The sequence below is a fragment of the Halichoeres trimaculatus genome, unplaced genomic scaffold, assembly GCF_033239565.1.
Source record: "Halichoeres trimaculatus isolate MK-OKI-2021-1 unplaced genomic scaffold, fHalTri1.1 fHalTri1_scaffold_7, whole genome shotgun sequence".
NCBI lineage: Eukaryota > Metazoa > Chordata > Actinopteri > Labriformes > Labridae > Halichoeres > Halichoeres trimaculatus.
The window spans coordinates 28,537,115-28,553,976 of record NW_027437185.1 but is presented as its reverse complement, the minus strand read 5'-3'; the positions used below and the strand labels follow the sequence as shown (position 1 = coordinate 28,553,976).

At 39.3% G+C, this 16,862-nt stretch overlaps 1 protein-coding gene across 1 annotated transcript in view; it reads left to right on the top strand.

The window, feature by feature from the left end:
* The first annotated feature begins 473 nt into the window (after nucleotides 1-473).
* mtnr1al (melatonin receptor type 1A like) overlaps nucleotides 474-16,862 on the top strand; it is a 36,115-nt gene continuing 19,726 nt past the window's right edge. The window contains exon 1 of the mRNA XM_074674579.1: nucleotides 474-2,150. Within this exon, the coding sequence (XP_074530680.1) occupies nucleotides 1,856-2,150 (295 nt within the window). The 5' untranslated portion in view covers nucleotides 474-1,855. The remainder of the gene's footprint in view (nucleotides 2,151-16,862) is intronic.

Below are 16,862 nucleotides of genomic sequence, written 5' to 3'. Positions count from 1 at the left end.
GGCTTTGGAACATTTTCAGAAACTCAGATCATATTGATTCTCAGAAATATTCACACCCACACAGTAGAGAGATGGGGGAATTCTGGGAAATGAGATGCAGAAATGCTGTTTTATGGGAAAATGCGGTGTCAGAATAATTACTATTTCTGATAAAGCATGTTCTGCTCTGCTGAGATCACATCCGTTGGGCTATCTGTAACTTTAAATGTTCTATCTGCCATTTACTGACATCCAGCAGCCCAAATCTTCTTCCTCACTGTGTTGATTACACAGCTGCAACTTTGTCTCTTTTAACTGCTGCCTTTTTTCGGTGATGTTTAAATTGTCATCTGCAGCTTATGGTGAGTTCACTGTTAAGATTGAAAGATTGGTGATGATTTCTTCTAAACAATGAGGGGATTTGTAGCCTCTGATGATGCCTTTTGGAATGTTTCGCGGGCGCGCGCACCCCTGGAGGCGATGGCACGTGCGGCATCATCTGGAAGAGGCGATAAGAAGCTGAGCGAGGGAGAAGGCACCATCGTGGATCAAATGAAACCATTTCGCGCACAGGAGGAATTCGGGGAAAATAAAGAGATGGCGGATAAGTCGAGGAAATGGGAAAAGAAGGATTAAAACACAGGAGAGGGAAAAAAATGAACCGTATGGGGAGGAAGGAGGAGAAGAAAAGACGTGGGAAGAGCGCATCACAAGTGGAGGATGTGGACAGTGTGCGTGTGAAGCATACACACACACACACACACACACACACACACACACACACACACACACACACAAATTTACACAAAAACCAAAGCAGCAAGAGGGCGCGAGAAATCGGATAGGAGAAAAGAGAAGAGAGAGCGTGCGCACGAGGGTAGGACGCTATAAGGCGCGTGGAGCCCTTCACAGACGCTCACAACTGAAGTTGTCTCTTGCACGTGAGAATCTGAATGAACGTGAGCCCGTCAGACCGAGACAGCGCAAAGGAAAGTGAATGAAGGAGGAATCACGCGGATTTGTGAATGAAACATCAGAGGAAACATCACTCCAGCTGCACGGAAGAACTCGATTCACAAATCAGAAAAGAACTGACCAGAGGAGCTTCAAAGATGCATTTTGCCACGTTTCATCCTGTTCCTGATGACAGACTGACCGAGAATCAGTGGCTGCTACACTTCAGACTTTAGTTGCGTTTTTTTCTCGAATCCCAATCGTTAGTCGTTTTTTTCTCATACACAACAGCGACGAGTTGGTTTTAACGTGGAGGTAGAGGAATTTGTCACACAAAGCAGCGCCTAAGGGACTCCTCGCTCCGGTGCCATTGCGCGCAGCAGAGCGCACAGCTCCCGGCTTCTCACAGCTTCACTGACGCGGGAAGAGGGTGCTGTGAGAGCTGCACTGCCTACCAAATCCAGAAGTGTAAGAACCATCACCGAAACTTAGAGTTGTGTGCTTTTGTTTTTATTCATCCCATTCGAAATATATCGGCTAGATGTGCAACATCCAAACCAGAGCTGGGGGGAGGATCCACTGCATCATCATTTAAAGCCCAAGTTTTCGTGATGTGGACTTGCTGCAGATTGAAGCTCTGAGGGGCTAGAGAGAGGGAGTTCCTCTAGTTTGCCGCGCTGAATCAGCTGGTTAGCTGGAGATGGGGCACATCTGTCGCGCGCGTGCAGGTGGATGCCCTTCAGATCTGTAAAGGCGCTGTGACTGCTTTAGATGAAAAAAGAGCTGTTGTAACTTTATGATCCAGAGAAAACCTCGTGATTTTCAAGCATCAACAGTGAACATGACATTCAATTGACTGAGCTCCCATTAACACTCCAGCTCTGACTGACTCTTCCTGCGTCCCGGTCATCGGTGCGTTATTATGCTGAATGGACCCACCTTCCACCGCCACGACCCCATGCGTCTCGTTGACCCGAGGCATCTCCCGCAACTGATGTCCCTAGAGGACCATGAACCAACCATGGTGGAGGGGACGCTGGGACCCCGCAACTCCACGCCGGCAGGGGAGGAGGGGGTTCCCGGTCAGCAGCATCACTCCTTCCCCTGGGTGGTGACCCTGCTGGCCGGCGTGCTGATCACGACCATCGTGGTGGATGTTGTCGGTAACCTGCTGGTCATCGTGTCGGTATTCAGGAACCGGAAACTCAGGAAAGCAGGTACAAAGATGTGTGCAAGAGCAATGTCTTGTGGTTCCCTTTGTCTGTTCTCGGTTTGCTTTTTTTCCCTGCTGCATTATTTTCTGGAGGTCATGTCACTTTTAACTCACAATTTACACCTAGCTAAAGCTAACTTAGATAAAGACTTTTTCAGCCCTTTGATAAATTGAACTTTGTTTTTTTAAGATATGTCAAACTATAAAACTAAAAAGAAATAAAAAATTTAGTTAAGTTTAGTTTGTCTTTATTTCATTTATGTTGACATAAAAATATAAGTACTATATAAAAGTAGTAAAAAAATCATCTCCAACGAATGAAAAGGAGCAGAAAAAGGAAAAAGTCTTATTGTATCTGCCCCTTGATTCACAAAATGTTAAATAAACACATGATCAGGAAAAACAAAAATACTTTCAACCAGCATGCCTTTTAACTTTCCATTAATTATTTTTTACAGAAGTGTGAAAAGCAAAATAAAAAAAGCTTTAATGACACAAAACTATATTTTCTTCATGGTTTCTGTATTCAGGACGTCTGTTGTACCATATTTTGGACTAATTATTATTCACTAGCAACAATCAAAGTGAACTTCCATCTAATGTGCTTACTGTCGATAAAAACAGCACTTCTTGATGAGTTACTGATCTCCTAGCAGCTTATTATAAAGTTATGAAGTCGTCAAGTTTGGTTAAAGAAATCCTCTAACTCCTGAAAGCTCACTTCTGTCTCACTGTCCTTGACTTCATTCATGTTGCTCAGACTCTCGAGAAAAGCTGCTACCATTGATAAAATAAGCTGTGCTAAAACCTGTAGTAAATGCATACAAGGCAAAACAAAACAATTTTAAGTCCAGCACACATGATGCATGTTAAACAATAAACAAAGTTACTCTAATCTGTTTTGTGGAACCTCTTAATGACTTGATGTTTTGTGTCACATCATGTTGATCACATCTATGGATGTTTTACTTTAAGACATTGAAGCAGGATGTTCAGCAGCTTTATAGTTCCATAAAAACACAACAGTGGCAGATTATTTGTCACCACCGGTAAATAAAAACAGATACTCATACTTTAGGTGCAGATACTACTTTGGACTCTTCACTCTCTGTCAAGGAGAATGAAGTCATGTTTGGTGACTCACTGTAATCGATGTGTAAATCTGATATAAACCAAAGCCAGATGAGGACTTTGAGCTTTCAAGAGCACTGCTGCGCATAAATAGCCCAGCCACTTAGGACCCTTCAAACATAACGTAGCAGGAAAAAAAAATCAATCATGCTCCTAATTGTTATCTTTCACTCAGCAGCATGCTCCAACAGAGCCATCTGAAGCAGGAGATATCACATTAGAAGCACTTAGTGAGGACAGGAAGCTCCTAAGCGCTCATACAACAATATATGAATACTGATGAGTTGTTTTGATCTTCATCATCTCACCATTCCTCCAGTGATAACTTCCTGAAGAGTTCCCATATTAATAGCCTAGCATAAAAATCAATTCCCAGTGTCAGCCCTCAGGCTTCCTCTATCCTTCAAGAAACCTGTTCATGTGATGTCAGATCAAATCCTAAATCAGCAGAACGTGCACCACGATGGCTGCTTTCTCCTCCCTAAAAGCCTGAGTTATCAGCTGCACAGTAGAGACACTTAGCTCAATTTGTGTGTTAATGGACTCAGAGATCAACAGGAGGTTGTGTTGGGAAGATGCAGCAGAGGGAAATCAAAACTGGTCAACAGATGCTGGAAAGTGTTCAGATAGTAAATCTTGATTCATTGTTTCCCATCCATCAGCTCATGTCATGTCTGGAGAAGTGTTGATAAAAAGCAGCTTCTTCAGGACAGCTTTTCATGTTTGAGTCAGAATGTTTGGCTAATGTTTGAGACTAGAGTAAAAGTTGAGCAAAGCCTCAGAATTCTTGTGTTTTAAAAGAAAAGAAAGCTGAGTAAATGACTTCCTCTGTGGGCTCTTGTGTGTTTGAATTGTAAAGCTACGATGAACAACTATTGTGTCATTAGGGATGGGTACCTTTCACATTTGAAACGATACCGTACCAATGCCCGGTACCTGGCAATCGGTACCGGTACTCAATGGTATCAAGTTTCGGTGCTTTTTTGTGTTTATGTGGTAAACAATATCAATTTGGTTAAAAATGACAACCAAAAAAAAATCAACTTAACAAATTCATTCTTCAATATATAACCTTGCAATGCTGTGTTCATGTCCAGCATGAAAAAATCACCTACTCTTCCACTCCCTCACAGTCACAAGGATGCATTTAGGTTCCTAAACATGGTACCTTTTGGTTTTACATGAATCGATACCCGGTACTTTTGACAGAATTTGGTCGGTACCTATAAAAGTACCTAATTCGGTACCCATCCCTATGTGTCATTACTGTCCTAAATGCTGTTGAAAGTTATTTTTAAAGTTGAAACTATCGAGAGGCTCTCATGTGAAAAAAAAAAAAAAACTAAGGTGCTCATTAAGATTAAGTACAGTGTTTTTATTGCTGATATCAGAAGCTACTATAATGGAGTTTAGCTGAAGGGTTGCTGAATTTCTTTTCCAAGTTGTGATTTAAACTTAAGGGGGTGCTATGGCTGAGGTGTCTAACCGGCTTCTCTGAGTTTTTAATCCCCAAGATCTAACATGAGGGTGACAATACCTTGACTATTTCAATCCGTACCTCAGAGATCAATCTCTGTGGTCTGTTTCAGAAAGTTAAAAAGAGAAAAATTTACCAAAAATGATGGAAAAAATCAGAGAGGTTATACAAAATGTCAATAAAAGTAAAGCAGCAGAAATCAACTACCTGAGTACCTGTGCAGTTTTACTCCATGTTAGGTCCAAAATTGTCTATGTCAGGCAAGTTTTTATGCACTTTGGTGTCTCACTTAAAGGGACAGGAAACCTTAAAAGTCGGCATGGGACGCCCCAAACATTTAACAAACTCAAATGTGACTTGGACACCACAGTTTGGGCACCAGTAGGTAGCAAAAGGTCAAGTTATGAGTTGTTGATGAAACCTGAACCATTGTTTTTGTCTAATCATGAGACTAAACTTAATCACCTCTCGTACAGTAATGAAAGAGACATATCTGTGTATCTGTGAGTGAGTTGAAAGGTGTATGATTAGGCTGTAGTGTTGAAAAATGAGAACTGGGGCTGTGCTGGTGTTGTGATGGAGAGACCAGCCTCAGAGATCTGGATGGATGAGGAGAAAGGTTTTGATGAGCTTAGGGCTGGAGGAGCTGGAAGTGATGAAAGTGGAGAAGAACTGGGTGGAGTTTCCCAGCATCGTTTTGATTGGCTGATGGAGATTGTGGGAAATGCTGGTCAGCTGATTGTGAAGAGAGAGCAGAAATAGAGAGGTGATAAATGCCTGAGCCTCTTGATCCAGCTTTGCTGAAGCTGAGATTCATTTGTGTGACATGGCATCCGGTCTGACAGATGAGTGAAAGATGTGGATGGAGCTGGTTTATAAAACTTGTCAGCCATTGAGGCACACTGACACCTGAAGAATGAGTGAAGGAAACTGTTTATCATGTCCAGACAAAAACTTCTGGCTGCTCCTCCAGTGATTCTGTTCACGTCATGTTGCTCCTCTTTCTCTTTCTGTGGCTGTACTGGGAACAAAACCATAATAAAATCAAATGCTAAATGTGGAGAAAACATGTTGTGTTGGTGAGTAAAGGTCAGGACCTTGTGTCTATCCTCAAATTTACACATACCAGACAGGGTATCTGCAGTCCACTGTCTATTATTTAAAATCCTTCCTCTGATTGTCTGGGGATTCTGCTCGTAAAAAAAAAAATATAGGAAGAAACTTTTGGAGGAGGAACAGTGGGGGGTTATTGTTGGAGGGTGAGAGGTAGAACTGAGAGGATTGTTGGTTCCAAAACAAAAACAAAAACATGGGATGGGAGTATTTCAGAGGTTATTGCAAGTTTGAAAGTTTACTCATGTTAGCAGGACAGCCAGAGATTATAAATAAGAGAGTCAAGAGAAAGATCAGCTGCTGGAAGGAAAATGAACACAGGTATGAACAAAGCGTTAAAGAGAACAAGCATTACTGAAAAGTTAAGGTGACATCATATGTTTTAGTTCAGATTTAAAGGTGTCATTAGACTCAGAATATCGGATACGAGCAGTTTTTGGAGGAACTTCTTAGCGAAGTTTCTGTCTGTTACAGCGGCATGTTGAGATCCAAACTGAAAATTAATATGAAACCAGTAAAAGAAGCGCATAGACGCAAAGAGGTAACTTTTCAGGGTTTTTTGGTTTGAAAACAAACCCAAATGTTTGCGAGTGTAAAGAATGAGGTTATTACAGAGCATCTACTGTAACAATGTTACGGTCCTCATCACAGCACGTCATCCCATCTTCACTTCTCAGATTTCCTGACAGCTGCTCTATCAAGTAAAGGAAAAACATCTCTGACAAGAATTAAGAGTTATTTTTTTCTTTTTGCAACTTCATGATTGAGATAGCTCCTCTCAAAGGATTTACATATTAATTTTTTACTTAGTGATGTAGTCTAGGTTTCATTCATCAACAAGTCTCAAGTCTGTGACAATCCTCCACTGATGCACACTCTACAGTTTTGCTTCAGGCAGGAATTGTTGCCAAACAAGACGGCATGTGAACACTTGTGCAAGCCAACACACGTGTCAGCTGGTGAATAAAACTGAAAGACTATGAAGCTATTCTCAAAAAAAAAAATTTCATGTGTGAGTGTAGCGGCTGTGAACTCTATCTTGCGTTGTGTGATGAATCAGGCAAACACTTGAACTCTCTGGCACCAACGCGCCGTTTAATCTGATTAATACAGAGGAAATAGTGGTGTCTCACAACATCTCCGGCGGTCATCAGCTCCACAGAGTTTTACTATATTTATGCCAGAAAATACAGCGCGTGGTGAGACTAACGATTGTGAACACACAGCATTACAACCACCAAAAAAACAAAAACAAAACCAGAGACCCTTTTCAACATTTCAAACACAGAAACATGACATTTACTTTGAAAAAAAAAAAAAAGACTTACCACGAGGACGGCTAAATACAGACTGGCAGGGAAACATAAGCTGCACCACACAAGTCTCCACAGGCACCTATAGAGGGCGCTGACGCCACATTAGCTCTCGTGGATAACACATACTTGCATATATATACATTAACAGATACTTACATAAACAACACTTAAAAAATATTGACAAGACTGGCTCCTGCCTACCTGGGGTCCCTCATCTCATCCAGGTCTACACTTTTTCTCACCCACTACGCTCTGCTTGTGCTCCCAGCCCAGCGCGGCTCCAAATCTCTAGCCAGACTCTTCTTCTCTATATGATCCGCAGAGTTTCTTTGTACTTTAAAGAGATGTCTGAAAATTCATCTGTTCAGGGAACACCCTCAAGGGTAAAATGAGTCAAAAGGTCTAAGACTCAGCTCTTGTGATTTTTCAGCACTACTACTGAATGTAGTTGAAGATTGAAGTATACTGTTGCAGCATGTAATTGTGTTATTTTTGGCTTACTGATAACCCCCCCCCCCCCCCCCCCCCCAAAATAAATAAATAAATAAATAAATAAATAAAATAAAATAAATAAATAGATAAATAAATATATAAATAAATAAGTAAAAATAAAATAAAATAAAAATAAATAAATAAAATAAAACTAAACAAATTAATAAACAAATAAATAATAATAATAATAATAATAATAATAATAATAAAAATTAACAAATAAATAAATAGAAAAAAAATAAAAAATGAAAATGAAATAAAATAAATAGACAAATAAAATATACAAAATACAATGAAAAAAATCCTGCACTTAATGGCAGCACCTGCAGATGAATAACTTGTAGCACTTTTGTCATGCTAATTAGGTATTCTTCTGTCTACTTTCTTGCTTGTGTTGTACGTCGCTTTGGACAAAAGTGTCTGCTAAATGAAAATGTAAATCGTAAACATTACATACAACAAAACAAGGACATCCCATAAAACAAGATGAATGAATCTAAAAAGTGAGTATACTTGATTCTAGTGTACAGTCAGATGTCTAACTTTTCTCTTCAGGAGAGTCACAAAGACGTCTGAAAACATGTCATTTAACTCTGCTGGTTCAAGAGTGTGAATATGAGTCGCCTTCTTCTGGGAGAAGTGCTTTAGTAAAGTCAATGTCAGGAATTTAGAAATGATCGTTAACTTTAAAAACTGATAAACCAGTAGAGGAGGGAGCCGTTGGCAGGGTTGCAGCTTAATTTTCTTTATCTCTTTTAAAGATAATTTTCTGTCACCTGAACGTTCCACAGCTCCACGCCTGTCACGATGATGAATTAGCATGGCAATAAATCAATACATAAACAGCCGTAACCTGTCACTGCCTTCAGCTCGTCAAAGCTGTCCCATACGTATCATTCAAAGAGAGACAGGCCATTTGTTTCCTGCCTCTTCCCATCAGTCCCGAGGTTTCATGCATCCCAGGAGCCTGTGAGTGGAAATGTAACGATTGGAGGAGGAAAACTGGATGAATTGTTCAGAATTCTCATCTACTCTTCATGCCTCCTCCTCATTCATCTGATCTTCCTTCCTTCCTGTCCTGTCTCTTTTTTTTCCACCTTCGATGCATTTTCTGGAGTTTCCACATCTTCTCAATTCATCTCCCACCTCTCCAATTCTGTCTCCCGCTCCTGTTCTGCCTGCCTTGTCCTTTTTCGTTTGATTCATTCCTTTTCTCACCTTTCCTCTACTTCCCTCTGCTCTCCCTTTTCAATCACCTGCCCTGCTCCTCTTAATTACTTTTCTCTTCCCACCTTTCCTATCCTATCCTTTCCTATCCTATCCTATCCTATCCTATCCTATCCTATCCTATCCTATCCTATCCTATCCTACAAGGTCTCTTAGATATTCTCCTCTAGATTCCCACTCCTCTTCACCTCCCCGTGAACTATTCTTCTTTTCCCTATTGAATAATGTCCTTCCCCTCATCCATCCATCTCCTCTTACCTGCTCTCCTGTCAGACACATCACCTGATCATCAGCAGGGTTCTTTCATGATTCATTTTGTGGGTGTCACCAGATCTACAAAAAACTAATTACTGTCATTCATAATCTGACCTCAACCAACCTGTGTGGATTGTGAGGTAAAAGCCTTAAAGTGCGTGGATGGGTCATTAAAGAAAGAATCATTCAACAGAAACGGACGCTCTTGTTTCGATTTAACATCTTTGACTATCTTTAAAAATCTAGTTGTTGAAAATGTAATAATGCACATCAGAGAAAGACTGACATGGATTTTTCCAGGCCGATACCGATTTTTGTAGTCAAGGAGGCCGATAACAGATATTTGAAGCCAATATTAATTTGCAGTCAAAGTGCAAATATTGGTGCCAAAATTTTGAACAACACAAACTCCAACACTTAACTTCATTGAAATACTTTTAAAGGTATACCTTATTAAACAGCTTCCAGGCTCAGCAGCATGTTTCATAAATTTAATTGAAACTTTTTTAAAAAAATGAATAGCTAAAGTTTTCTACAGTAAATTAAGTTTCCAAAATTTCAATGTAACTGCAATAACTGTAATGACCGCACTGCTGATTGGCTCTTTCCAAAGCCATGGCTCTGCTTGTAACCAATCAGATGGTACTGTGGGTGGGACAGTGCTGGGGATTGAGTAGTGACTGCAGACAGTGGAGCGGCTGCATCAGACCCACAACAACGCAGTTTTAAATTTGTTTTTTATAATCTGTCTGATTTAAAAAACGGCTGATGCCGATATGCCTCAAAATGCCAACTATCGGCCCCGATAATCCCTATGCTCATATTACCGTAAAACTCTCTCTCTCAAAAAAAAAATCTCATAAAAGGTAGTGTCTCAGCAGGATGGACAAAAACACAATCTGTTTTTCTGGCAGTATGTTTAAGGTAGTGTCTTGATTTCTTATACTGACACTGAACACACCACAGGTCACACAAACAGACTCAAGGCACAAAAAGATTAGCAAAACAACTTGTTTTGTTGGTGTTAACACAGAAAAACTTTAACTGAAGTCAAAGAAAGACAGTGAAAAGTTGACTGCAGAGCAGTGAGAGGATGAGGGTCAGTCAGCTACAGCATTTATGCAAGTAATTCACTGCATGCAAGCATGGTAAAGATTGACGTGAGAGTCTCCTATGGGTTAATTAGTATGGACAGTAAAGAAATATATGCACAGATGAGAAACTGGGGGTTTAACAGCTTGCAATAGAGTTACAGAGGAATCTAAAGGTTGTAATAATAACAGATAGCCTACTTTTACTGAGTAAATATATACAAAACCTGTCTCAAATTAAAAGCAGCATAAGTTTACAGACTGAAACAAACAAACAAAAAAAGTTGGAGTGGGGTTTTTTATCAATGCTTTCTGGTACTATTTGAATTCATGTTTATTTTCCTTTGAAATGAAGCCACATTTGTAAGGGACATGCATGTGTGGGGTGAGCAGCTGAGTTTGTGGGTTGAGCCCATGAAAATTTATCACATCTTCTCTGCCAATGCTTAAAATTTTAGTCTGCCACTGACTCTTGTTTGGTATTTTTTGGTGGATTGGATGTTTGAAGTCTGATGAAACTAGACAAGACTTTCTCAGCACCTTGTAGTACCAGAAGCTCAAAACAAGAAAACCAGCAACAATACAAAATGCATTGTAACAAAACAAGAAATATTAAAAAAAAGAAAGGGGAAAAAAAACTTTCTCTACACCAGTAACAACTTTTTTTTCTTAATTAATGGCATTTGTGAAATACTGCTTCGCAATATTAGCAGGGCACAAATGTCCTTGCATAACAACTCTCTATATCCAGTATAACCACTGATGAGTAAATTCAGGAACAGCTCAGAGTTGAACCATCTGATTCACAGTCATGGGATGAAGCTATGTGTGAATTATTCATCTCAACTGGCCGTTAAATGCTTCGCTGTCTTTTCCAACGTTAGCACACTCATACAAAGTAAATGCAATGTAACTTTCTTCAACTTTATCGTCCCTGAGGTGGAAGTTTGTTTTGCAGCCTGTTGGAAACATCAACACTGACACGTGAACTTGGAAGGCCAAAGTTAAGGGGGTCACTACCTGGCAAGCTGATGATGCTGAAGGCAAAAAGCAATCAAATAAAAAACACCTGGATGTGCCCATCCCAATTTAAAGCCACAGAGAAGAAAGTTTAAAGTCACTTACATCATTATACAGCATTTCACTTTTTATTGCCTGCCTTTCTATGAGTAAACCCCAAATATGAGCCTAAATAACAGCAGGGTTATAAGCTTATCGATTTGATTTCCTTGTGGCTTTGCAAAGCCAATAATTGCATCAATGCAGAAACATGATTTTACTGTCAGGTAGCGCCACTCAGCTCTCAGTGGAGATGCTTCACTGCACCTCACATCCACACATCCTGGTTGATTGCCCAAATTAACATGATTCAAGTCATTTGTTATCCCTTAATCTTCAGAAAAGAGAGAAAAAAAATCAGCATAGTGGCCAGAAATCAATTTGCAGATCCCTGAATGAGTTGGACAGTTTTTATTGATCTGGAAGCAGGTAGCTCAGTAATTTTCAACCTTTTCTGAGCTGTACGTCAGCCCTACCTGGACAGATTAATACACAGCAGGCCAACTCCAAATGTCACCCAGATCCATTTAAGACTTGGTTCTTTAGCTCATTATTCATTAATCAATCAATCTGAATTTATAACGTGACAAATCACAACAAATGTTATCTCAAGGTGCTCTTTTCTACTGCTGATTGCACCATCTTAAATGTTTGTCTAGCACAGAAGTCTGCAACCTTCACTTACATAGGAGCCATTTTTCCTCAGCTCACCTGGATTAAAGTCATTCAGGAGCCACAAAATCTACTTTATCTTCACAATACAGACAAAAAAAGTGTATAATATTCTACATATAGTTAAAATTTAGCAAAAAGTTATCTTAAACAGAAGTTTTTTTTTATTATTTTATAAAATTGGGCATATATATATCTATACATCTATTTATTTCTATCTATATCTATGTCTATCTTTATATATATATATATATATATATATATATATATATATATATATATATATATATATATATATATTTTACATTGTACACATTATAATTCAATAAATTTGCAAATATTGCATAAATTTTGGAAATTTCTAAAAAATGCAAAAAAAATTGCAAAAATAAAAACAAAGGAATCTATTAAACTTGCACAATAAAATTGTTTTTTATTAAAAAAAAACAAGAAAAAAAATTAATTTTTAAAATTTCAATAAATTTTAACCATTTTTAAAAATGCTTTATCTTTAAATATATGCAAAAAATTTTAAAAAGTAGGAAAATTAGATATTTTTTTAGATATATATTTCGAAAAAATGAAAATAAAAAAAGGAAAACTCCTGTAATTCATAACATATATTTATGCTATTGCTCAACTCATGTTTTGTTATTTGCCAATTTTTGTTACATTTAGTTATTTCACCAGGGCCGCAAAACTTGAGGTTGGCCACAGGTACATGGAAAGTTGGTGGGCTGTTGATGTGGTAGGAGGTGAAGTACAGCAGTGGCAGGCTTTATTGACGGATGTGATGAATATTTAGTTCAACAAAATGTTAATGCATGATTTAGTTTCCATGTCTTTATTCATCAATACCCTCTGTAAGAAAAATAAAAATTCTTCATTTCAATAGTATTTTTTAAAGCTACAAGGAGCCACCGCAAAGGAGTCAAAGAGCCACATAAGGCTCCAGAGCCGCAGGTTGAAGACCCTTTGTCTAGCAGCTCTGGAGAAACTGACTACTTTCTGACTCTTTGAAGCACCTGTAAAATGTTGCTAATGTCAGGTGATGAAAAGCAACAAATTCACAAGTGTTCTGCACAGCTTGTGCAGTCACTTAACTGGGGAAAGAGCGTAAAGGAAACTAAAGTTTGTCAAAGCACCTGCAGAGGTTGCAGTGCACACCTATTGTGCCTTCAAGCAAATTGCCTGTCAGCGCTTCAGTGCTGTTAGCGTTTAGACTGGGTAATATTCAACATCCACACCTCTCCACAATGCAAAGGAGCCTAATAGCCAAACACATTCAGAGTGAGTTAGTAGCATCTTTCAGACAGATAATGGTTACTGCAGGAGGACGAGGTGTAAGCCTCAGACGTTACTCTGATTATTGCCGGGTTGTAAATCTCACTTTGTGTGTCTGTGCACATGTGCTGGATTCAGAGGAAATGGTTTTGAAGCTGTTGATTTAATGAAAACTTCCTAGCTTTATCCCATTCTTTCTGTAAACATGGAAACAGAGGAGATAAACAACAATTTTCAGCTCAATTGGAGATTTTTTCCGCCACATGGAGCAAATCTGCCTCTGTTTGTGTTTTCTGTTTTCCCAAGTGTAAACCCATCCCACTGATAAATTATGTATTATACCCAATGGAGGATGCTTACACTAAAACTCAAGTTCATGTTTACTTTCTTTCCTCTCACAAAATTATTGCAAAACCATCCCGACATTGTCTAAGTTCATGGTTGGTAGATTTCTTTGTTGATGGTTTATTTCTCATGTTTCTTGGTACGTTACTGCCACCAACCATCAATCAGAGCAGTGTGGAACCAGTGGATGGATTATAGACTGAGCATAGTCTCAGTGACGTAGTCCTTAGAGACATTATGACACCAAACATTGTTCGCCATATTGTTAATGCTGACTCAACTCTGCTTTTATCAACTTTGATACAGACTGACTTTGGCCTCCGTGCTGAGGAGACACCCTGCAGACAGAAGTTTATTGCTTTTCTTACATTGGCTTTATTATCAAGTGTCGGGGGTGGGTGCTTGGCAAGGGTGTCTTATCCAAGTGCAGTATCGAACAGAGGATTTTGCCAGTGTGGTTGCACTCATTTGTTAGTTTGTTGTCTCCAGATTTAAAGCTTCAGGTTTTGAATTTTGGCCGGTGCTGTGTTGTTTTTCGAAGCCAAAAGGGACAACTTTTGTATGAGGGGATGAGTAGGGTTGTTTTGGACAGGAGTTTACTAATCAAAGTTGTACAAACTACAGCTTAATGTGGCTTTTCATGCGCTAAAAACAAACAAATCTACCCAATGGATGCCAATGGATGCTACATCAAGTTGTCAAAAACTAACTTTTGATGAAGACTCAGGAAGATGATTGATGTCCCCTCAAAATCGTCCAAAGAAGCATCTTTAAAAATAATGGATGATGCATATCTTAAAGTCTGTGGTGTCTGTGTACATGTTATTTTATAAATAACAGCAGCTCCACACAGATGGAGTTTGGTTAGTTTTAAGTGAAGGTGGGTGGTTTCACTGTCACATCATGAGAGGTAAAGCTGAGCAGATGGATGATCTCTGGGTGTTTCTTTGAATCCGGTACCAACCGGTCTGACAGCTGGAAACTAGCCGGAAAGAGAGGGGGGTTCTAGCTGAGAAATACCACACACAGAGGGGATTTACTGCTCAGATGAAGCCCACGGTGCTTCTTTGACCTTCATTTCCATCTCCACATCTCACGACGCAGCAGACTGCTCTTCGAGAAACTCTGATGGATCTCGACGAGCCCTGAAGCGCCAAACTAATGGGACTTATTATGTAAATGTGTGAACTCTGCAGAAGGTGACACAGTTTGAAACGATCTGTGATGACCACATTATGAACATTCATTAAGAAATAGACATTTAGACACTATGTTAAGTTTCTTGGTCTTATAGAACATAAAGGATCAAAGGATGTATAATCAAATTAAGCTCTGAATGTCGAAAAGGAACTAAGGACAGAGTGCATTACAATAAAATTAAACAAATCTGTCCTTTGGAAGGTGAAGGGATCAGTTTTGAGTCGTGCTGTTATAAAGTTTTACAAAGTTTAGAGCTATGGCTAGCTAAGCTACTTCAAGAGTTTATTTGTTTTCATGTCAGATTACATACCCGTAATTTAGAATCAAGCCAAACCAAAACTTTTCCAAGCTTCTCAGGTGTCAGATTTATCTTTTTTTCCTTTTTTTTGCCTAATGGAAAATACCATAATGTCCACCAAAACTTCCAAATAACCTTTATCTGAAACAATTGTAGGAATTACAGTTGCAGAGAAGTATATTGCCTTGCACTATAAGTTTGCATGATCGAATATTGGGACGTTGGTTTGGCTTTGTGCTTAAGTCATGCACCCCATGTATGAAGATCTTGGTTTTGATTCCTATGCAGCAACTTTTACCCTCTCAACCCTGATTTCCTGCTGTATGCACTGTCCTGTTTCCTGAGTAAACACATAGGAGTCTAAAATAAGAATAAAAAAGTTTTTGGATATTGGCAAAAAGACACATTTGAAGCATAATTATTAAGTACCAGCAACTACGGAGCACTTCAGACTTTGGTTCCCGGAAAATTGAACCTACTTATATTGAAATCTATAGCAAAATAACCTAAATTTGGTGCTGAGGACAAAGTTATTATAGAAAGCAGCACCAAACTCCTGAAAGATCTGTCTCTTGAAGTATGGCTGTGTCTCAAATAATGCACTCCTGTACCAACACTTACTATTGGGATTTCACAGCTGGCACACTTAAAATCTTGTCATAAAAAGTTGAGTCGGGAACGCTGTACACCTCTCACCCTCAATGGTCAGCATCTGGGCTGCATAGCAGAAGGGGCAGAAATGGATCAAATGATGGATGATGGTTGCAATTCATGAATAACAGAAGAACACCTATGAATGTTTGTGAAATGCATTCACCATTTCCTGCAGTGTTTGATATGAGACAACACTACACTGTGAGATTCTGTGCACAGCTCTAGTGTACGTGCTTCATGCAAGTGTACCTATAAAAGTATTCAGTTTGAGACACAAGCATCACCACATTTCATCAACCTTAGATTGTAAGAGCATCTCTAAGAGACGCAAAGTAATGTCTATACAGTGTTCACTGACAGATTCAGTGTTTGCCGACTGCACTGTCCAAGCAAGGTCACAACAGGCCAGCAGGGAGAGAGTATTTATAGAAACTTCCCTCTGGGTCTTTAGATAGCACACCTTTATAAATATTGTGTGGGACAGCAGGCACCGGCTCCTGAAAGAGGACTTTCAACAGCTTTTTAAACAGAGATGGATGGCCTGGTGTCATGGAGGGCAATGAGACAGCGACTTTTACTGATTAGCTCCTCCATACTTAATGAGGAGCAAATTATCTTTGGGGCTCCAGTCATAATTACTGAGTATTCATAAAAGTGTACACTCAAACCTTCATGACTCAATGTCTCAACAGACACTTTGATGTCCTTTATTCATTAGGGTTCGCAGAGTTCAGCCTAGAGCGGTTTGGATCTGTATGTTCAAGTATTCAGGTGTGCATAGAGGGATTATTTGTTTATCAACAATGCCGGATGCGTGCACAACTTGGGTGCAGAAGCACTGCAAAGTGTAATGGTTTGACGACTGACGTAGAGGAGTTAACCACCAAGAAAACAGACTTTTAAACTAAATATCATCACTTACACCGATGTTAAACAGCTCCCAGGTTTGTGAAATAGAAGTGAGTGGACAGAAGAGATGAGCAAGGGGACAAATATTAGGTGGAAAATGTTATTAGAGGCGAAATCCAGCGTGTACCCACAGAGCAATTTAAACACACAACTGCCACTCGATGTTCATGATTGCATCAGCCGTGGACACTTA